The sequence below is a fragment of the Choloepus didactylus genome, chromosome 23 (assembly GCF_015220235.1).
Source record: "Choloepus didactylus isolate mChoDid1 chromosome 23, mChoDid1.pri, whole genome shotgun sequence".
Taxonomy (NCBI): Eukaryota; Metazoa; Chordata; class Mammalia; order Pilosa; family Megalonychidae; genus Choloepus; species Choloepus didactylus.
Window position 1 is genome coordinate 28069045 of NC_051329.1, and position 21775 is coordinate 28090819.

The window sequence follows — 21775 nt, forward strand, 5'->3', positions numbered from 1 at the left end:
CTTTATTTGATGCTAATACAAGTCAACTGTTGAGTGCCTTCTGCTTCCTACACTGCAACCCTGTGAGTACCGCCTTGGGTACTTGCCAAGATTCAAGAAAGTAATACGTGCAAAGCCCGATACAAGTACGTGCTCAGTAAACATTGGCTACTTTAGCTTCAGTGAAATGCAAGCTTACTCATTGCTCAGATATGTAAATGGGCCCAGCAGGGAAAGGGTGTCCTCCTGCTGTAAACACTAACTCTGCACCCAACCCTGTCTCCCTTGCCCCGTTCATTCATTCGTTAATTCATTCAACGTTCTGCCCCTACGAGATTAGGTCTGGGAGCAGCCAATCCCAGTTAGGCCAGTGAGAGTGCTTGATAGATGCACCTGCCTGGAAGGGACTTCGGAGTCCCGGCCTCTACCTGGCCAGCGCGTTCACCATTCACTGTCTCATTTACCGAGTTCCTCCTAAGAGCAGCGGATCTGGAGTTCACGCTGCCTAGATTCAAATCGTGGCTCCATCCATCCCTTAGTAGCTGGCTGACCTGGGAAAATGGCCCTTCTTTTCTGTGCCTCTATTTCCTCATCTGTAAAACGGGGGTCCCAGGCTGGTAGAAGGGTTTGATGATGTAATCCGTCAAGAGTTCTTAGTGAACGGGCGAGTCCGTAGTAAACTCAATAAACGATGGTTATTATAATTAATACTTGCAACTGTTCTATAGAGTGGACGCTGTCGTGATTCTCATTTTACTGAGGAATTAAGTGAGATCCGGAGAAGTAGAGACTGACTCTTGCCTGAGGTTACACAGCTAGGATGTGTGCCCTTTGGCCACCAAATCCAGTCAGTCTTGGGAAAGGGGCGGAGAAAATCGATCAGTAAAACCCGAGCGAGAGGTGCTATTTGCAGACGCTCCCTGCGGGCAGAGACAGAGCGACTTGCCCTTCAGCCCGGGACCTTCTGCCGGCGGTCCCGTCGCGGCGGTTAGGAGCGCTAGTGGAGGCCGGGGCGGCAGCGCGGCTGCAGGGGCCGGGACCGCGGCCGAAGCGCCATGCCGGAGCCGCCGCCGCGGAGCGCCGAGCGCGACCTCTACCGGGACACGTGGGTGCGGTACCTAGGTGAGCGCAGGGCCAGGGGCTCGGTGACCCTCCTGCCTTGTACCTGCGGAACAGGGGTCGCCGGACCCCGGTGCTGGGCCTGGAGGAGAGTCTTAGTTCTCATTCTGCCTTAGCCAGACACTGGGTTCAGAGAGGGCTAGGTACTTGCCCAAGGTCACACAGGGCTGGTGAGCCCAGCCCTGCTTCCTCCTCTCTGGAGATCAGTCCTCCCAGGGCTGGGAGGCTCAAACCGCGAGCCATGAGGAAGTGGCGGGGGGCGGGGCGGGGGGGGGCAGGCTGCCGCATCTGATATGCCAGAGCACTGACTGTGAAGTCCACAGAGTCTGAATTCCCATGGCCACTCACTGGCTGTGCCTGAGCCTCGGTTTCCTCCTAGGCAAGGTGGGACACAGATGAGGACTTCCTTCTTCGAGTGGCAGTTGTAAGGGTGAAATGAGATTAGGCATACAAAGCTGCTGGTGATCAATTTCTCTGGCTAGCTGTGCCCCCATCACTGCATGTGCTCCTAGCACCCAGGCCAGGGAGGCCAGGGCATAAATGAATCATCATAATGGTTCAGCCCTTGCATGGTGACCTTGGAGTGGAGGTGGGTGTCATCGGCCCAATTTAAAAGGCCAGGAAACCAAGGCTCAGAGAGGTAGAGACACTTCTCTAAGGTCACACAGCTATAGGATTAGAAACAGCTCACTCCCCTATCCCCTCATGGAACAGTCCGTGGGTTTGGGAATGAAATGTTGTCTCCCCTGGCCCAGGCTATGCCAACGAGGTGGGGGAGGCTTTCCGCTCCTTGGTGCCAGCGGCCGTGGTGTGGCTGAGCTACGGCGTGTCCAGTTCCTACGTGGTGGCCGATGCCATCCACAAGGGCAAGAAGGCGGGAACTGTGAGTGTTAATCTCCCACCCTGAGGGACAGTCCTATGCCCTACAACCTTGCCCGTGGTGCAGTCCACACTGCAGTCTTGTTTGTAGGGTCCTTGGTCCCCCAGCTCTGCATGTGGCATTGTCCGTAACCCCAGCCCTGCATGTGGTGGTTCCAGCTATTCTCCCTCCCTCATATGGCCCTGGCCACCTCTCCCTTTCTGGTCCAGCCTCCGCCCCAGCTAGGGTCAGTGCTCTCTGTTCCTACAGGTACCAGACTCTGAGGCAGGCCGCAGCACCAGGGTGGCCGTTGCCGTGGTGGACACCTTTGTGTGGCAGGCTCTGGCCTCTGTGGCCATCCCGGGCTTCACTATCAACCGTGTGTGTGCCGCTTCCCTCTACATCCTGGGCACTGCCACCCGCTGGCCCCTGGCCGTCTGCAAGTGGACCACCACTGCCCTGGGGCTGCTGGCCATCCCTGTCATCATCCATCCCATCGACAGGTGGGTGCCTCAGCTTTGCACAGAACAGTGACAGCAGAGCTGACGCTGGTACTCAGGGCCCCTGAGGTATAAAGGATCGTCTATTCCCTTGTCATATGATCTGGCAGGTACTTTAGCAGTAAAGGAAGGGGTATGCCTTGAGGGTATGGGACATAGGATGAGTAAATTCCCAGCAAGAAAGTCTAGTGTTATAAAACAGCAGAGGTAGACAGGAGAGGCACACCCTAGAGGGGATGGATTTGGGGCCTATTTGTGACAGAAGCCCAACTAAACTGGGTTAAATAAAATAGGTACTAATTGCTTCATGAACTGAGAAGTCCAGGGTGGTGTTGCTTTCAGGTATGGCTTGATCTAGGCACCCACATGTTGTCATTAGGGGTCTGGGGTCTCCCCTTCCTGTTGCCCTTTCCCTACCCTATCCCACTCTGTTGGCTTCACTCACTCTCTCTTGTGGTAGCAGAGATGGCCCCCAGCAGCTCCCAGCTTACATCCCACCAGCTTAGCAAGGCCCATGGGAAGCTTCTTAATTGTGACAGCATAAATCCCAAGGGATGCTGTCATTGGTCCATCCTGGACCAGGAGCCCAGCCCTTAGCCATTTCCTCTTTTCTGATTGGCCAGGCTTAGGTCATGTGCCTGCTCTTAGAAACAGAGATGGGGTCAACCCAATCAGACCAACATAGACTGGGAGGAGGAGTAATTCCTCAGGGGAACATAGCTGACCCTGAGGCCCTGAGTGAGTTCTTTACTCTCTCTGTGCCTCAGTTTACTCAACAGAACAAAGAGGAGGAGAATGGCTACTGCCCTGGAGTTTTGATACTGGCTTCCCCAGGTAGCCCAAGGTGGGGGGAGGGGACAGGCCTTCTTCACCTGGATGGCATTTGTAGCTTGCATCCAGCTGCCCTTACCCCTACCTCTGGCCTCCTGCATCCCATTCCCTTATTAGCACCCCTTGGCCACCTGCTCATCACCTTTGATCTCCATACAGGTCTGTGGACTTCCTCCTGGACTCCAGCCTGCGCAAGCTGTACCCATCGCTGGAGAAACCCAGCTCCTCCTGACCCCACCCCAGTACCTGGCCTGAGGGTTGGCCCAGTTCCTGCTCCATGCCAAGTTCTTCCCCCTGCCAGGGGATATGGATGCCTGGGGTCCTGGGGTCCTGGGCCCTGGCACCTGAGTGGGTTTGAGCTTAGAGACCCAAGCCTGGAGGAGCAGCACCTGCAGCAAGTCACAGACAGAGGCAGGACCTGAACCCCATCTGCTTTCCATGGACTCCATGATACTAGGTGGCCATGGTCTGGGAATGGACCTTTCAGCAGGAAAGTAACATCCTCCCAACGGACGGGGGAAGGGGCTAAAGCCCGGCAAGGGCAAAGGATGTACCCAAGATCGCTTGGTGAGCCGGAGACCCAAGACTCCCAGCTGCTCAGCTGAGTGCCCCGTGGCAGGGTGTTTGGACAGTGGTAGGTGGGCACTCAGGGAGAAACAGAGAAATGCCATGGCAGGGACGCCTGAGGTCTGATCCAGCCTCTCTTGGTGCTAGGGCTGCTGGGGCCTGGCCAGACCCTCCCCAGGGGCCCAATAAATCTTTAATGGTTGAGTTTTGTTCTCCTTTTCTACTGGGGATGAGCGGGGGATGTGGCAGTGGGAAGCAGGGCTGGGGCCCTCAGAGGAGGTGGCCGAATTCTCCAGCCTCTCTCCCTCTCCCTCTCTCTCTCTCTCTCTCTCTCTCTCTCTCTCAGGCAGCAGCCCCCAAATGAGCATCGCATGACTCTTGAGCTGCCGAAGGGGGCCATTCCTCCCCGCTTCTGGGCCAGCCCCTTTCTTTGGCAGCCAGTCGCTCAGAGGGGTGGAGGTGGAGAGGGAGGGGGCTCAGTCCAGATGGAGGCAGGGGGGTGGCGTGGAGCACGGGGTAGAGTCAGGCAGCCTGGCTCCAAGCCACAAATCAGGCCCTGACAGCTCCTTGGCTCTGCCCCTCCACCCAGGTGCAGCCAGGTGGGCCGAACCCACCCCTTGGGACCACCTGCACCTGGGCCAGCACTTATAGGGTCCATGGTGCCAGGCAGTCCTTTGGTGAGGCAGGATGGGGGCACTGGGGTTATGGCTTCTGCTCTGGGGATGTCTGCAGCTGTGGGGTGAGTCTGATGGCCTCTCCCAGGCTGGGGGCCCCCCAGGGGACAGGGCAGGCCTTTCCTTGCTGCCTTTTTCACCCCACACTGGCTGAAACCTCCCTACGACCTCCCCTGCCCAGTCTCCTGCTGCTCCTTCCCGGCTCCCTTAAATCCTCTGAGCCCCATCACTCCCTTTCACTCTTCCAGGCACATGGATGGCCCACATCACTCTCCAGACTAGCATTCTCCCAACCCCTCTCCTCTACTACCCTCAGCCTAGCCTGAGGCAGGGCCTCACCCTCACCTGTGTCTTTGTGTTATTTCCTTTCGCCTCTCACCAATTCCCTGCTCACTCACTTCACAGTGTCCATACTCAGGACTCCCCCAGATTTGGGCTCCTGAGCTCTCGGGCTATAGTCTAAGCCCTTAGCCCTGCCCCAGCCAGGTCTCCTTCCCTGGCACTGCCCTCCCTGTACCCCTGAGCTTCCCTCCATGCTGTTCCCCTGCTGGAAATCCTTTTCCTCTTGGCCTACTTACCCTGAGCATCCTCAGGACCACATCCAATACCCCTTCAATTGTTGCCCCTTAGCTCTGCCCCACCGCAGGAGCCTCTGGCCCTTGGTTACCCTACTTCCTGCTTCATTTTGGAGTTGCAGCGGATTGAACAGGAGCTGGGGGGTGGGTAACCGTGCTCATGAGGCCGTGTCCTCACCGGGGCTGTTCTCTGCCCGTGCCAGCCTGGGCTGGGCAGCTGGGGGACAGCCTCCTGCAGAACTGTAATGAGACAGACGTCCTCCTGGCGTGAGGAGGGACCCCCAGCTCGATGTCCGCCACCTGCGCCTTGGCACCTGCCTGCCCTCCCTGGTCCCTGTCATACTTGGCCACGTGGTCTTCGCGGCCTCATTCAAGGCTTGTGGCTTCATCCGACTGGTGAGGCTCATGGGACAAGGCTGCTGGGAGCCCTGGGGTACCTGGGAGACTCGGGGTGAGGGCGCAGACACAGAGCCCGGGTGTCTGGGTTGGAGAAAGGTGTAGAATCAGAGCATATTGAGTTGTGTATATCCTTGGGTAAGCCACAGCCTCTCTGAATCTCAGTTTCTTTCTCTAAAAGAAGCAGAGGCCTGGGTTACTACATAATTTGGTAGCCAAGGGCATGAAGTAGACTCCCTGTTTATCATTCTGGTGTTTGCCACGTGCCCTTTGCTTGCATTTGTTCATTGCGTCCTCAGCAGCCCCACGAGGGAGGTAGAACCACCGTCCCTGTTTTCCAGATGAAGAAACTGAGGTTCACAGAAGGGAAGTTCCCACCAGATGCATTTTAGTACATCATTCTTCAAAGAACAGGCTTTTGAGCTGAAAGGGACCCGGGTGGGAAACTGAGGCGTAGAGGGGGCGAGTGACTTCAAGGCCACACAACAAGGTGGGAGCCAAGTGGAGATGTACCTGTCCTGGCCTCTTCCCCATCCTTAAAGAGCCACTATCCCCCCAGATCTCAGGGAAGACGGTGGAATTCTTTGCTGACCTGGTCCATACACCCCCACCTAGGCGCTGGGAACAGCCCCCTGTTGCTGCCTTACGCCATCGAATTAGTTGCATGTTCAAGCGGTGAGCACTGCCTGGCACCCTTGGCCTGTCTCCAGGCCTGCAGCCCTGGAGGTCCTGAAGAAGGGCGGACTGGATGGGGCTGCTCCTCCAGCCAGCAGGGAAGTAGGCACTGACCTCATGGGTCCCATTCAGTGTGAGTCCCAATTTGCAATTGCTAGGTTTTCCTGGCCACTTCTCCCCTGTTCTCTTCCCTGGCTGGACTGTCCCCGGGGGCTTATCATGGGCCTTTGGCATTTTTTTCTGGGCTCCTTGATGTACCAGACTTGCATTAAGCCCTACTTGTTTCTCTGCCAGCCCGGAAGCCCCCACCCTGTCCCCAGCCACCTTGGTCACTGGCTCCCTGGCTGGGGTTGGACATCTGGACTTCAGTGTGAGGCTTTGGCCAGGTTCAGCCTTTCCCACAGGTAGGGGTCATCCCTGGGCAGTGGCAGTGCCCCAAGGGGAAGGGCTCCAGACTCCGGGGCTTCTGTGCCTCCAGTTCTGAGGTGGGCTGTTCCTGGTGAGGCAGGGGGCTGGGTGGGCAGGGCACTGGGCTTTGGATGGCCTTGTCCCAGTTTTGCCTGCTTTCCCTTGCTTTGTGGTCCTGGGAAAGCCCCTCAATGTCTCTGGGCTTCACAAATTTTCATCCTAGCCCAGGATGAGGCCATGCTGCAGGCTCCAGAACCTGCCAATGCCAGTACCATTTTCCTGGGCTCCAAGCTCCACTTGGAATTTGCTGTGGATGGCGGCTCCCATCAGCCTTTACAGCTATATGTGGATGAGTGTGTGACCAGCTCCAGCCGGGAACTGGAAGTGGCCCTTGCACCCTACAGCCTCATCAGGCATCATGGGTACTGGACCTGGGGGAGGATGGGCACTGTTCAGTGGGTGTCATCTCTGGGAGGGCTGGGACAGGGGCCGAGGACCACTTCAGGGCTAGAAGGGACAGATGCCCAGATGGTGCCCTCTGGGAGTTCTTGGATGGTCCTTTCCGGGCCGGGGGAACAAGAGCCCTTTACCAGCTCCTTCATCTCTGTTGCCTCTGTTTGCCCCTCTGTGAAATGGGGATAGTGCCAGAATGTTCAGAGCACTCTTGTGTAGGTCCAGTGGGGGCCATGCTTAGTTCAGTCCCTGGCATGTAGGATTCTTAACAAATGATGGTGTGTGATGTTGTAGGGCCGAGAACAGAACCTAGTTCAGGGTTGTCCCCTGAGTCCCATTGACCTTCAACCTGGGCCTTCCAGGTGACTGGTAGATGGCAAGGATGCTCGTTCCCACTTCCTGCCCCGAAAGGTCCCCGAGAGACTGGAGCTCTCCTTCCAGGCCTTCGGCTTTACTGATAATCCTGATGATGTGAGTGGAAGCAGGTGCCTTTGGGGTCTGGGTCCCACCCTCCACCTCCACCTCCCCAAGATTCCTCAGCCTGGAGTCTCTGTCCCTATAGGTTTATGTCCACTGCCAGCTGCTGGTCTGGGACCCAAAGGTTCCGCCTGATGCCACCAAGAAGGCCTGTTCCTTCCATGGGGACACAAACAGGTGAGTCACATTCACTGAAGGTGTGTCAAATGCCTGTTACTGATGCAGGTGACCTCACTTAGTTACCTGGGAGATGGGGTTTTGGCAGGGGAGGAAACTGAGGCTCAGTGTGACTCAGATGAACTTTCCCCAAAGCTTGGTCATCCTGCAATAGTTCCCCATGGCCAGTCAGACCAGCCTACATGCTGGGAACCCAGAGTGAGAAGTGGGAGGTGAGTTAGGAATGGAGACTTCGGACTCTGACCCAGACCCAGGTTTAAATCCCAGCTCCAGCTCTTGATAACTATATCCTCATGGGTGAGTCACAGAACTTTTAGGACCCTCAGTTTCTTTACCTGCAAAATGCATGCACTGCAAAATGCTGGTCACTGTCTCTGGTGCACTGACTTAGGCAGACCCTCCTCTGCCCCTTCCCCAACATTCCTATAGGTGGAAACTTCTAGACAATGCCTCCCTGAGCAGTGTGAGGTTACCTGCCCGGCTCCCCAGTCACCCCATCGCAGGGCCCTGGCAGGTAGGAGCCCCTGGTTTGGAGGTGGTGGGCTCTGAGCCAGGGGAGGCAGCTGGCCCAGGGAGCCATCACAATCTTGGGTAGCTGGCCTGTGGAAGGCACCATCTTGCTATGAAGACCTTTGAGGAAGCTGACACTGGCCTCCTGAATCACAAAAACCCACTGGGGGTAATCCATTGATCAGCCAAGGATCTGGCCTCTGGACTGCATCTAGAGAGTTGCCTACTGTGTGTGACCTTGGGCAGGTCCATTCTGTCTCTGGGCCTCAGTTTCCCCAAGTGTAAAATAAGAGCATTAGATTGATGTGCCACTTTTGAGCTTCTAGTCTAATCTATCATACAAATATTTGGAGACCCCCTCATCTCTGCCCTTACCACTCCTGATATGTGCCCTTCTGAGACAGAGAAGAGAGAGGGTGCTTGTAGTCAGTCACACCATAGTATAAACAATGTGTTGTGTTTTCTTTCCAAAACATAGCTTCATTTATTTTCTCTTTCCCTCTTAATTTTCAGCATTGGTGAGCAGATATTAGGTTAGATGTGTGGTGTGGTGACTTAAATCTGTCTGGGGTCGGGTGTCTTTGTCTTCTAGCCTCTGACCAGGCTCCCGAGCAGGCCTCCAGCCAGGTGACAAAAGAAGGTCCCACTTCCTCCAAATTGAGTCAGGCTTCTGACTCCAGGGGCCCAGGAGGTGAGTGCGGGAGGCCTCTCCCAGTGCCTGGACCCCTTCCTGGGATCTCCTCCACAGTGGGCAACACTGGGGTCCCAAGCCCAATGGTTGGTTGGCAGTCCCAGCAGAACCTGGCTCTGTCTGCCTCCACCCTCCCCTTCCCCCACCTCTGCCAGGGCAGAACCTGAGGCCTCTGGCAAATGGCTGTAGGCTTGGAAGTCATTTAACCCTCTGAGCTCCTTATCTGGAAGGACAACTGCCTCCACATATACTGTTAATAAACGCTACCCATTGTTGCCTGCCTCCAAGGAACAGGCCAGGGTTTCCCTTTTTTACCTGTGCCTGATCTCCTTGAATCCTCCCAATCCCATGCAGTAGACACAACCATTCCCACTTTAGAGATGAAATTGAGGTCACAAAGGCACAAGTTGAATCCGGGACCTCGGTACCATTGCTCCCACATGAGCAAACATAATTCTGGGTGTTAGCAAGCAGGAAACTGTTTCCATAAGGTTCTTCCCCAGCCTCCTCTCTGGCCCTGCCGGCGTGCTTCCTGCCCCCCCAGGCCTTAACCAGCCTCCCTGTCTCGTGCCAGGAAGCCTCCCCAGCTCGCTGCTGCTGGTGGTGGGGACCCTGCTCGTGGAGGTGGTGTTGGTGTCCGCCCTGGGCATGGGCTTCTGCATCTCCACCCACTGCTGCTGGCACAGGGCCGGGAGCCTGGCAGCACCTCCAGCCACAGGCCCAGGCAGCAGGGTCTAAATATTGCCCCTCACCCCCAAGCTGCCGGGTTTTTCCAATAAAGAGATATTTGCCAACAGTTTTGGCTTTTGTGGTTTTCCTGGGGCAGGGCTGGGACCATGAGGCCCCCGGAACAGAGGCAGGGTTGGGCCTCCTGTGAGTCATGGTCCTGGGCGTGGGGGCTCAGGCAGGGGGAGTGGAGCAGTAGGCAGGTGCTTTCCTCCAAACCTGTGGCTTGCCTAGGGGAGGCTGGGCTCAGGCCACCTTCTCCCTCTGCCCCTTTAGTGTTGAGTGCTTCCTCCATCACTGTGGTAAAGGTCAGTAAAGGTCTCCCCCTTCCCTGATGTGAGCCTCTGAGGCCAGGCCTATGTCTGTCCTGGAGATTGCAGCCCCAGCTCTCGCTCACTGGACCTGGTATCTGCTCTGTGCACATCAGCTGTTCACCTTTGAGCAGGAGCTTCAGGGGTCTCACTTGTGAACTTGGGGGTAGTAACAGAGGCTCCTCTCACAGGCTTACGAGGGTGGAAATGAGAAGCCTGAAGCATCTGGCACAGAGAGGGTAGTTTGCCCCTCCCTAGGCAGCCCAGCCTTGGACTTCCTTTCCCCAGTCCTTCAGGGTTGGGTTGCCAGATTTAGCAAATAAAGACATAAGAAGCCCAGTTAAATTTGTATTTCAGGTTAAAAAAAAAATCATGCTTCTAACACTGCATGGGACATACTTATACTAATAAGTTGTTATTTTCTGAAATTCAAATTTAACTGGACATCCTGTATTTTATCTGGCAGCTCTGGGGGCATCTCTGTCTCCTTGAAGCAACCCATCCCCCATGAGGTGGGACGCCATCTCTCCAGCCTGCCTCTTTCCTGGGTAACTGCCGGTCATTTGATGGTTGGGAAACAGGTGCAGAGAGAGCAACCAGACAGGAGGTGGCAGATGATGGGTGTGATGGGAAATGCTATCCCCTCCTGCCCTGAGGCAGTCCTCCCTTTCATTGAGAGAGTGGGGCTGACCCCTTCTGGGATGTGGGAAGACAGAAGTTCTTTGTCCTGGAGCATGCTGAGAGTTGGGTCCCGACAGTGGTCAGCTCCATGCAATGCTCAGCAACCCCACTAGGGGGCAGCACGTCTCCAATGTGCCCACAGGGCCTGCGGGCTGGTTCAAACTGCCTTCAGGGTTGTTGATAACAGTATCTGTTAGTGCCAGATCTTGTGCTAAGTGCTTCATGTGATGCGGGTCATTTAATCTTTACAACCATGCATGAAATGAGTGTTGCTAGCTCCCTCTTTCTTGGAAGAGTTACCCAGTTTCCAAGTACTGGGTTCACTGGCCTGAACTCACAGCCCCTGGGGTGGGACTGGGTAGAACCCGGCCCCTGGACTGCTTCCATGTCTGCAGACTTCCAGCCTGTAGCCTTCTACACGCAGGCTGTGTGACCTTGGGCAAGTTACCTAACCTCTCTGAGCCTTAGTTTCCTTGCTATAAAATAAGATAATTCTTGGTGAAGACTTCCTGAAACTTCTGGAATGATTACAGGAGAAATTACCCAAAAAGCACTGGGTCAGAGCAGGGCTCATAGAGCTTCACTAATACCAGTCATTATTATTTTGAGAGCAAATGACTGCATTGTTCCAACTGATGACTAACCCCGATATAAAAATATGCCAACCATATGGTCCAGTAATTCCACTCCAAAGAATTTATTCTGAGGAAATAATGGGACAATTGTCCAAAGATGGGGGTCTGGAGGTGTCAGGGTCTTGTTTATAAAAAGCAAACTTGGGAACTCCTTAAATGCCCAGTGCATACGGGGACATTCTGATCTGATCATGCTGATGGCTGAATCTCCCGTCTCTCCTTCATGCTGATACCTTCCGTGGCTCCCTATGGCCCTCAGGAGCCAGTCGGCATTCAGAGCCTCCAGGCTTGGCAGGCTCCTCTTTCACCCCGAGATGTCCCTGCACCCACATGTTCTTGCCTCCCCTGACTGCTTGCCATTCTCTGCAGGTGGCCTGCACATCCAGCCTTTGCACAGGTCCTGCTGTCTGCTAGAAGGGCCCTCTCCCCCATTTCTGTCTATTGAGTCCTCCCCCAGCCCCAATGTTCCCTTCTCCACGAAACCTTCTCCGCTCCTTCCCCCAGACCGGATCCTCTTGGAGGTATGGCACCCTCCATCATCACACTCACCCCCTCCGCCTGGACAAGTTAGCCAGTGACACCAACGGTGAACATAGAGCACATGCTGTGAGCTGGGCACGTGCTAAGCATTACGTTATGTGATCTCTGTGACAGCCCTAAGCAGTGGGCACCACCACAATGCTTGCCTGCAGAGAAAAAGTAAACTGCTGTGCAGCGAGCCTGCAGTCAGCGTTTGCTGTCACTGTCCATCCTAACTCTGCGTGAGTGAGGAGGGCCTTGGAGCCTTAGCTAAAATCAGGAGGCACCGTAGGAAAGGGGTGTGTGGCAGGCGGGGAGAAGTGGAGTATCTGATCTGGGCCCAGCTCAGCCCTGCCCCAGGCTCACCTGTTGGCGCCAGGTGAGGCTTGTTCCTTCCCCAGCCTCCTCTGGGCTAATTTAAGGAGGCTTGAGGGAGCAGGAAGGTACTTCTCACTATGGCCACTCCCAGAGGGCTTCTGCTTGTCATTCTGGCCAAGCTGCTTGGTAAGGACTGGGCAGATGGGGCTCCCTTGGTGGGTTGGGGTGGCCGGGTGGGGGTCCTCCTCCTGCCCTCCCTGTCCCTGAGCTGAGCCGCCTCCCCTTGGCAGCTGTGCACGTCAACTCCTCCCACCACATCCAGCCTGGGCTGCAGCAGGAGCTGGACATGGCATCCTGGGAGCAAGGGGAGGAAGACACGTCCTTTCTGATGGCCTGTGAGTCACTCTGGTGGGTGCCCTCCAACACTCAGCCCCACCTCCTGCTGCCAACCACCCCTGGGGGTCCCCTGCTTCTGCCCCCACTGAGGGCTGAGGGCACAGGGACCCTGGATCACCTGTTCTTCTCCCCCCACATTCACACTGCCTCTGGGGAGCCTGTCTGGCTTGTCCCAGGTTGTGCAGGACCCTCCTGGGGGTCCTGGGCAATCTTGGCTTGTGGTTCTGTCCCCGCAGCCAGACTGAACTCCCAGGGAAGGGGCCAATCTCTCACCCTGCACCCCTGGCCTCCAGCACAGGGCCTGACACATAGAGAGTGCTCAACAAACACTAAACAGACAAATGCTTGAAATTCCACTCCTCTTAAATTCCACTCCTTTCCTTGCTCTGCCCCAGGCCCACTGGGTTGAGATAATCCCTCTTACAGGCAGCAAGCAAAAGGGCTAGGGGCCCAAATGGTAAAAGAAGTTAAGTAGGAACCATGCAGGGGGGCAAGCCCACTTATGCAAGTCTGCTTACACTCAGGCCAGGTGCTCACGGACAAAAGGTAGTTACTTGGAGGTAAAGGGAATATTCTCATTTTAATACCAATTTGTTATCATTTGAGTTTTGCCCTAAAGCAACTCAAACTTTTAAATGTCTCTGAAAGAGCCGTAGCTTGGGTGCTCAGTTCTGAGTTCCATAGCATTTAACTGTGGGCAGATGGCAGCAGGACTTTCCAGGCTCACACTCTATGTCTGTAAAACAAGGGTGATCACAAGGCCCACAGGGGGCACGGGAATGGCCCCTGAGATGGCAGTGTGGGTGAAACTGATTTGAGCAGCTCCCCTGCAGCTATTCCCCCCCCCCCCACCGTGGGGGAACCCTGCCCTCCAGTCTGGGCATTGGACCCCCTTTACCTGCCGTCTCTCTCGGCTGCAGCCACCCAGTCCTGGCTGCCCCTCTGGTTGGAGGCAAACAGGTCCTCTGCAGCCGGCCTGGTGGAGATCCCACCAATCTCTGCAAGACAGTCCTCAGAGGAGTCTTCAGCCCCCACCACACAGCCCCTGCAGGTGGTCCTCCAAGTGCTGCACGGTGAGTCCTGGACTGGCATGTGTGTGTGCACACATGTGTGTGCATGGAGGGGAGGGAGTGTGCACCCCACCCCCCAAGATTGCCAGAGGAGGAGGAGGGCAGAATGAGGGTCCCATGCAGCCTCCACTTCCTGCTGAGGATGTACCTGGTGGCACAGATCTGTGTTCATCTGACAGTTGAGCAAACAGAGGTAAGAGAACCAAAGTTCAACCACCTCTCTGCGCCTCCATTCCCCCATCTATAAAATGGGTGTAACCAACAGCTCAAGGACCGTTGAGGATTAAACAGAATTATGGGCTGTAACCTACCTGTATGCAGTGTGTATAGTTGGCCCTCATTATTCGCGGATTCCGTATTTGCGAATTTGCCTACTCATAAGGTTTGTTTGTAACCAAGGTCAGTACTCGAGGTGCTTTCACAGTGCAACTTGAGTCACCTGATGTGCAAGTTTTCACCTATGGTTGAACCAGGCAACGGTTAGCCTCCTTGTTTCAGTTCTCGTACTGTAAACAAGTGTCCTTCTCACTGTATACTTGGTGATATGTCTTTTGCATTTTTGTGCTTTTGTTGAGTTTCCTGTTTAAAATGTCCCCGAAGCTTAGTGCTGCAGTGCTGTCTAGTGTCCCTAAGTGCAAGAAGGCTGGGATGTGCCTTAGGGAGAAAGTACGTGTGTTAGAGAAGCTTCGTTCAGGGTTTAGTTATAGTGCTGTTGGGTGTGAGTTCAATGTCAACAAATCAACAGTATATATTAAATAAGGTGTCTTTAAACAGAAACACACATAAAACAAGGTTATATATTGCTGGGTAATGAAAATATTGTAACCAGAGGCTTGCAGAAGCCTAATCCTGTATTTCCCCTGGGGGCAATGGTTCAGTGTTTGCTAATTCAGTGCTTGCAGCAACTTTATAGAACATCATTACCATAAATGATGAGAATCAACTGTTCTTGCTGGAGGCTGGCTGTGGCTCCCTGTTGGAAACACCTTCTCCCCCTCCTCCCTCAGATACCTCACCACCCCCCTACACAGAAGGTTCGTCGCTGACCCTGCAGGCTCACATCCAGCCAGCATCAAATGAGGACATGAAGCTCTACGTGGACGAGTGTGTGGGTACCCAGAGCCAGTACCTGAACCGTTCCAACAGGATGTACACCCTTGTCTTCAACTGGGGGTGGGTGGGGCTGCCTGGGATGGAAAGCAGGGGGAGGGAGTCTGCTTACAGCTTGGACCCCAGCCCTGGCCCATCCCTACCCTGGGGTCCCACTTGACTGAGCCATTGGTGGAATGGTGCATGGAGGTCTGCCTTGCTTGCACGTGAGGATATTAAAAAATCCCTGGCTAGAAAGTTGGTCGTTGGTGACCACACTTTTTTGGTCTGGCCTGCCACTCAGTTACTTGCCTGGGTCTGAACCTGCCCACTTGGGCTGTGAGTGGCTGGGTAGAGGATGGGGTTGCTCTTCCCAGCTGGGGTGCAGGCCACTGAGTGGCTGTGGTGGCTGCAGTCTTATCTCCTGGTTGACTTTGCAACTTCTGGACTTTGTTCAGGCTAAAACTGCCAGCCCCAAACTTCTAGCAATGGGGTGAATGCTAGAGGAGCAAGAAGGTTTTGTGGTAGGGACCTCTCCTGGCTTTCCAGGGAGCCTGTTCCTGACAATGTCCCAGCTGATGGTCCCTCTAGCCCCCCCTGGATGTTCCCCCAGGTGCCTCTCAATAGGTTCTGGGTCTGGCTCTTGGTCTCGGCTGGATAATGAATCATTGCAGTTCGGCGTGGAGGCCTTCTTGCTCAATAATGATGTGGAATTGGATAAGGTGAGGGGCTCCGGGGATGTCCCAGGCCCCACCAGAGGTCTGGGGGCTCTGTTCCTATTACTCTGCTCTCCACCCCCATCCCCACAACGATATCTTGGGCCAAGTTGGGGTCAGCCCAGGAAGGGGATGCTGGGTCCCCTGATAAGGTTGCCAGATTTCACAAATAAAAATACAGGATACCCAATTAAATGTGAATTTCAGATAAGCAACAAGTAAATTTTTAGTGTAAGTATATCTCATATATTGCATGGGACATACTTATGCTAACTTTTAAAAAAATTTAACTGGGTATCCTGTATTTTATCAGGTGACCCTAAGCCCTGAGAATGAAGGTGAAGATCAGGGATCCAGAGCTGGGGCTTGAAACCCACAGCCTGGGCTTTGGCTTGAGTTCTGACAGAGAGGCGAGAACCTCAGGGTCTCAAGGTTTCTCCCATGTGGGATCAAGTTTGGGATCAGTCCTTACCTGAGGATCTCACAGGGGAGTTGCCAAGGCCCACACACACCATAGAGATCTCTGTAAGCACTGCAGAGATCTCCGTAGATGTGACTGTGGGTGGGGTATCTGGGCACCAGAGGGCTAGGGATACTTGAAGCTTCCTTACGTTGAAGCTTAGCTTCCTAAAATGCAGATATCACAGAAATGCATTAGTATACGAGACAACTAAAATACTTGGAAACTGTCCCAAAATGATGCTGGAATTTTCTGAGACTAAGATTCTGTCTCTTTATAAGAGCCATTTTGTATACTTGATTCTTTGCTTTTTTTCCTTTAAGAGGTTTTTTTTTCTTTTTCCTTTTAAATTAATTTACATGTTTATTAGAGAAGTTGTAGGTGTACAGAAAAATCATGCAGATAATAGAGTTCTCATATACTCTCTCCCCATCCCCCAATTTCCCTATCATTAACATATTGCATTAGTGTGGTGCCTTTGTTAAAATTAATGAAACAATATTATTATAATTATGCTAGTAACTATAGTCCCTAGTTTTCATTAGGTTTCACTGTTATACAGTCCTATAATTGCTTTTTTTTAATTTTAATTTTTCTAGCAACATAAAACCTAAAACTTCCCCTTTTAACCACATTCAAGTATATAATTCAGTGATAATTACATTCGCAAAGTTGTGCTAATGTCACCACCATCTATTACCAAAACATTTCCATCACCTCAAACAGAAATTCTCTATGAGTTAAGCATAACTCCCCATTCACTACCACCAACTGAGCCCTTGGTAACCTATATTCTAGTTTCTGACCCCATGAATTTGCTTATTCTAATTATTTCATATCAGTGAGATCAAACAGTATTTGTCTTTTGTATCTGGCTTATTTCACTCAACATGATGTTTTCAAGGTTCATCCATGTTGCATGTATTGGAATTTCATTCTATTTTAGTGATGGAATATTATTCAACATATACATACATTTTATTTATCTATTCATGTATTGGTGGAACTTGGAATGCCTCCATCTTTGGGCAATTTGAATAATCCACTATGGACATCAGTGTGCAAATATCTGTTTGAGTTCTTGCTTTCAATTCTTTTGGATATATTCCTGAAAATGGGATTTCTGGTAATTGGTAATTCTATACTTAACTTTCTGAGCAACCACCAACCTGTTTTCCATTCTGGCAATCTCTGCCTTTTGCCTGGAAGGTTTAATCCATTTATATTTAAATAACTACTAATAATGCAGGACTTGCCTCTGCCATTTTGCTCTTTGGTCTTTGTAAGTCCTATACCTTTTTTGTACTCAATTCTTCTGTTAATGCCTACTTTCATATTTATTTGATTTTTATTTTGGATTGTACCATTTTGTGTACCTTCTCATTTCTTTCAGGATATGTTTTTCAGATTTTTTCTTTGTGGTCACTATGGGTCTTAAATTTAACAACCTAAACCTATAACAATCACAATTCATTTGATACCAACTGAACTACAATAGCATACAACATACACTATCCCCCCCACTCTTTTTGTTGTACTTGTTACAAATTATATGCATTGTGTATCCCCAACCATAGGTCTATCATTATTTTTTATGCATTTGCATTTAGATTTAATGTTTTAAAAGAAGGTTCCATGCACCATTTTAGAACCTGCCCCCATCCCCGCACACACACTTAATATCATGTACATTTTTCTGCTATGAAAGGTAATATTTACGTAGAACTTGCCCTGTCTGGTCAAGTAGTAACTTAACCAATCCCCTGGATCCAGTCTCTCTCTCTGTTATAAATTAGTGCTGCAGTGACCATACTTATAGCTGAGGGTAAGCACGTGGGTCAGGGAAAATCAGAGAAGAATTTTCTCTACCGCTAAGGACCTGTTATGGGCTGGGCTGGCTACCTCCCTAGTGCTGCTCAGTTCGTGGGGGATAAATGAGGCATGATATAGTTCAAATGGGGTGGTGTGACTGTGCTGGGGTCCTCAGGAACCCAGGGGGAGATTTCACCCATGGCTGGGGTGTCCAATTTCTTCCCTGATCCTTCCTTCCAGGTTTATATCATTTGCTGGACAAGCATCTGGAGTTGGATGAGACCCTTAGAGCCTGGCCGGAAATCTTGTTTTTATAACACCTCCTCCTACAGGTGAGCCTTCCCTATTTCAAGCTGTGGGACATTGATCGAATCCCTTCCCCTTTCTGGGCCCCCTTTCTGAAATGGTGTCAGCCATGAGGCATGGGTTCTGAAAACCGGCAATGGGGAGAGGTGGGAGGCCTCAGCTGGCCCTGTGCCGGGATGTTTCACCAGTGTCATGGGGTAATCCTTATCCTGGAAACATAGGTGGCCTTTCTCTGGTACAGGCAAACCAGGGAGAGGAAGGTCCAGAGAGGCCAAGTGACCACTTGCTGCCACAGCTAACGTGGCCATGCTCGGAGTGGGATTCTGGGCAGGCTCTCTCCCCGGGGCAGATTGTCCTCCCCTGCCCCTTCCCTCCCCTCCCCTCCCCTCCCCTCCCCTCACTGGGCATGTCTTTCTGCCTGGACTGTCGGCAGTTGGCAACTTGCAGACAATGATTGGGCAAGCTCGGTCTGTGACTGCTGCAACTTTGGCTGCTCCCAACCAAAGAAAGGACGATACAGAGGTATGTCAGGGGGATGGGAGGGGGCAGGAATGGGCCAGCAAGGACTTGGGGGTCGGGCAGCCCTGCTCTGGGGTGCCTTTGTCTTGTGTGAGCAGATAAATATTGCTAGATTTACCATTGGTACCAGCTCTGGGTTGGGGAGTGGGGACAAGATGAAGAGGAGAGGCAGGAGGGGCATGGAGAGAACGTGGCTTGGGTGGGGTCAGCTGTGGGCTGGCCAGTGTCCTCGAGCCACCTCTTCTGTCTTGTGGGGCTTTGAGGAGGAAGTTTGGGTGACTTGTGTCTATGTGCCAGGTCCTATGATGTGTTCTAATAACTTATCTCCTTCCCTTCTCCCCTCCAATTTTTATAATATGTTTCTTTTTGCACAATACTTTATGGACTGCTCTGTAGGTGACACATCACTTTTATATCTGTAGTGGTATAATAATCCATGGAATGGAGATGCTAATATTTCACCAGTTCTGTGTTAGTGGATATTTGTGTTCTTCAGCTGTTTTCTCTTGAATCCTACTAGGGAACAGCCCCTGTCCCCATTTAGCAGGTGAAAACAGGGTTGCTTAGGGGAGTCAGCTGGCTCTAGGACTCTGCCAGGGGCAGGCAGGGGAAGGAAGGGAGACCCCAGAACTAGCAATTTCCCTCCCACAGAGTTCCCTGAGGAAGGGGAGATCCACATGGCAGTTGCAGGGCCACTGAAGGTCAAGAAGCTACCAGTGTCCTGGTTTAAAGGTGAGTCCAGGGGCCCGGAGGCTGCCTGGCCCTAAAAAGGCATGAGTTCCCCTTTGGCCCGTCCACGGACCTGTCCACTCGTTCATGGTCCTGACCCTGCCACCCTGTCCCCAGCTCCACTCACATCCCTGCTTCCCTGCCTTCTCCTGGCCCTTCTCCTTCCACCTTGGTGAATAAGCTGAACTCCGGTGGGCTCTGGCCGTCCCATGTGGCCTGTCGCAGACCTCTGGGCAGTCCCGAGGTGCTGCCTGCCCCCTCCCTTCCTCCCAGCCTCCTGCAAGACGCTGAAGGACTTGCTGGTGGCTGCGCTGGCCCTCACGTGCCTGGCCCTGATGCTCGTCTTCCTCCTCCTGATGCTGAGGAAGGTTCACCAGGCCTTCCCACTGCCCTTCCTGACCGGCCACTGGATCAGCATGCCGAGGGGCTCCCAGGGCAGCCTGGAGGCCCGGGAGATGGGCTGGGTGGCCGCGGCGGCCTCGGGACGCTATCATAGGGTGGAAGACTTGGAGACCCTGACCCCTTCAGAAGACAGCTAAATACCCCCTTTTATGTACTTATAATAAAGTTTTCTATTTCCCTACCTGTCTGGTCTGGTCTTAATTTTCTTTGGCTCCTGTGTTTGTTGGTGCTATGGGTTAGAAGACAAATCTGGTCTTCTTAACCGCATGCCCTGAATGTGTATTCTCTGGAGAGGCCCCTGCAGCTGTGGGGCTCCTGGGTAAGAAACAAATGTGGGGTCTGGGGTCAGGTTGACACATTCTTGGTCTATGAGGTACCCTGGCCTGGCGTCTGCATGGTAGGAGGCCTGGGGAGGTGCAGGTGAGGTCTTTGGCAGTTGGAGGAGCTAAGTGGCCGAACTTGATCCCTATTATGGGAAACAGCCTTTGGATGCCACCTTTTACCTGCCACAGGCTGTGAGGCCTTTCTTTCCTGGCTCTTCTTTCTAGACTCCTGGAACTGGAACTGGAACTCCTGAGCCTTTAACTTCCTTTCATACTCACTGGGGAGCCTGCAGGCCTTGGTCTTCTTGCCACTACCTTAGTGGGTGACCCCACTGCTGGAGTGGGGTTGGGGGGAGCTCAGCCAAGGCTACAAAGTGGGTCCCTCTCCTTCCACCACCTTTCTCCCCCTGGGCATTCAGAATGGGAGCTGGAGGCTGGGAGCCATGGGAAGTTGTCTCCCATTGACCCTGGCTGCTGGTTCTCCAGGGCTGAGTGTCAGTGGGTTCTGAGGGGCACTTCCTGGTTCTCAGCTCCAGCCCTGGCCATGGGCTCCCTGAACTGCTTCTGGTACCAAGCTCTCCTTCTGCTCAAAGTTGGGTTCTGTTAGCTGCAATAGAGGAGTGGGTAATCCAACAGAACTGCTCAAGTCATCCCTAGCCCCAACAGTGCAAAGTGTCCACCACTTCATCGTCTGGTCTTGCTGCAGCATGGGGGCTTTTCCTACAGTGGCAAAGGTAAGAGCCGCCTTGTCCCTCCACACTGCCCCCATGAGAGCTGAGCTGCCCTGACCCAACTGCTGGGCCCATGTTGTGGGTGCTGCACCATCCTCCAAGAGGGTGAGCCTGTCCCTCGTTGTCCCCCCCATTTTCCCCTCCACCCCGATCCCTCCTTTTGTAGGGTTGCCAGGTAAAATACAGGATGCCCAAATAAATGTAAATTTCAAATTAATAATAATTTGTTAGTATAAGTAGTTCTGAATATTGCTTGGGTGTCCTGCCCTTTTTTCCTTCTTCCCTTCCTCCTCTTTTCCTCCTTCTTCCTCCCCCTACCCCCAACCCTCTCACACACAGCTCAGGAAGGAATCAGACTTGTCCTGTTTTCTGGCAAGTTGCTTTGGTAATGTGAATTAGTGGTGGGGGTAGGGAGGTGGGAGGACAGGTGGCCTTAGCTCTAGTCATGTTTGTGACACCCATGGGATGAAGGAAGCAAGTCCAGTCCCTTTAGGAGCTCAATTTCCCATCTATCAAATGCGGATAAGATCCCATGCCCACAAACGCAAATGGAAGTGCTCACAGCTGCTGAATGTTTTGCATCGGGCCTCATTTTCTGCCCATGGGCTCACACCCAGCACCTGCCCCTCAGCTTCTTCCCAAGGAGCATCTCATGACCTGCCCCCTTGCCCCCCAAGAATTTGGTTCCCACCCACCCACATTCTCTGGTGTCATTCGACTCTTTCCTGGCAAGAACTGTGTCAGGATCTGGGGATCAAGCCCAGGTTTCCATGTCCCCACTCAGAACCGGAAGCTGGGAGGGAAGCTCTGAAGCCCCAGCCTCTTCCCAGCCTGCCCTGGGTACTGGTGGGTGTCATATGTGAGCAGTGGACACGATGCTGGGCTCAGAAGCACAAACTCTGCCCAGCTCTGCGGTGAGTTTCCTTGGACAAGCTGTTTGGGGGTCTCCGTTGTTTTGGCTGTTGAATGGATCTAACCTCCTCTGCTTACAGCCAAGGGATTGGAAGGACTGTCACCAGGACACTTCTGGGTGAGCTAGGACAAATAAGTCACTTCTGTCTCTTTTGCAAAAGTCGGGTCTTAGGAGGGGATATAATGGGGTGATTAAGAGCCATGCCTTGGAGTAAAGAAAAAACAAAAC

The 21775-nt window shown here is 53.1% G+C and overlaps 3 protein-coding genes across 4 annotated transcripts; all 3 read left to right on the plus strand.

Moving 5' to 3' along the window:
* Positions 1 to 897: 897 nt before the first annotated feature.
* On the plus strand, positions 898 to 4059 carry MTFP1 (mitochondrial fission process 1). Its single transcript, XM_037817183.1, has 4 exons — positions 898 to 1101; positions 1854 to 1981; positions 2228 to 2460; positions 3448 to 4059. The coding sequence occupies exons 1-4, from the start codon at positions 1035 to 1037 to the stop codon at positions 3518 to 3520; spliced, it is 501 nt and encodes a 166-aa protein (XP_037673111.1). The 5' UTR covers positions 898 to 1034; the 3' UTR covers positions 3521 to 4059.
* A 2908-nt stretch (positions 4060 to 6967) lies between these two features.
* On the plus strand, positions 6968 to 9552 carry LOC119519175 (zona pellucida sperm-binding protein 3-like). Its single transcript, XM_037816680.1, has 6 exons — positions 6968 to 7005; positions 7410 to 7507; positions 7599 to 7690; positions 8120 to 8204; positions 8793 to 8891; positions 9466 to 9552. The coding sequence occupies exons 1-5, from the start codon at positions 7002 to 7004 to the stop codon at positions 8829 to 8831; spliced, it is 318 nt and encodes a 105-aa protein (XP_037672608.1). The 5' UTR covers positions 6968 to 7001; the 3' UTR covers positions 8832 to 8891; positions 9466 to 9552.
* Positions 9553 to 11934: 2382 nt separating this feature from the next.
* LOC119519504 lies at positions 11935 to 19761 on the plus strand. Of its 2 annotated transcripts, XM_037817191.1 has the most exons (9): positions 11935 to 12267; positions 12372 to 12476; positions 13398 to 13550; positions 14555 to 14720; positions 15250 to 15358; positions 17865 to 17956; positions 18364 to 18452; positions 19101 to 19181; positions 19452 to 19761. In XM_037817191.1, the coding sequence occupies exons 1-9, from the start codon at positions 12219 to 12221 to the stop codon at positions 19715 to 19717; spliced, it is 1110 nt and encodes a 369-aa protein (XP_037673119.1). In that variant the 5' UTR covers positions 11935 to 12218; the 3' UTR covers positions 19718 to 19761. The 2 variants fall into 2 exon arrangements, with proteins under 2 accessions (XP_037673119.1, XP_037673120.1); XM_037817192.1 differs by lacking the exon at positions 15250 to 15358 and having other exon boundaries at positions 14555 to 14655.
* The last annotated feature ends 2014 nt before the right edge of the window (positions 19762 to 21775 follow it).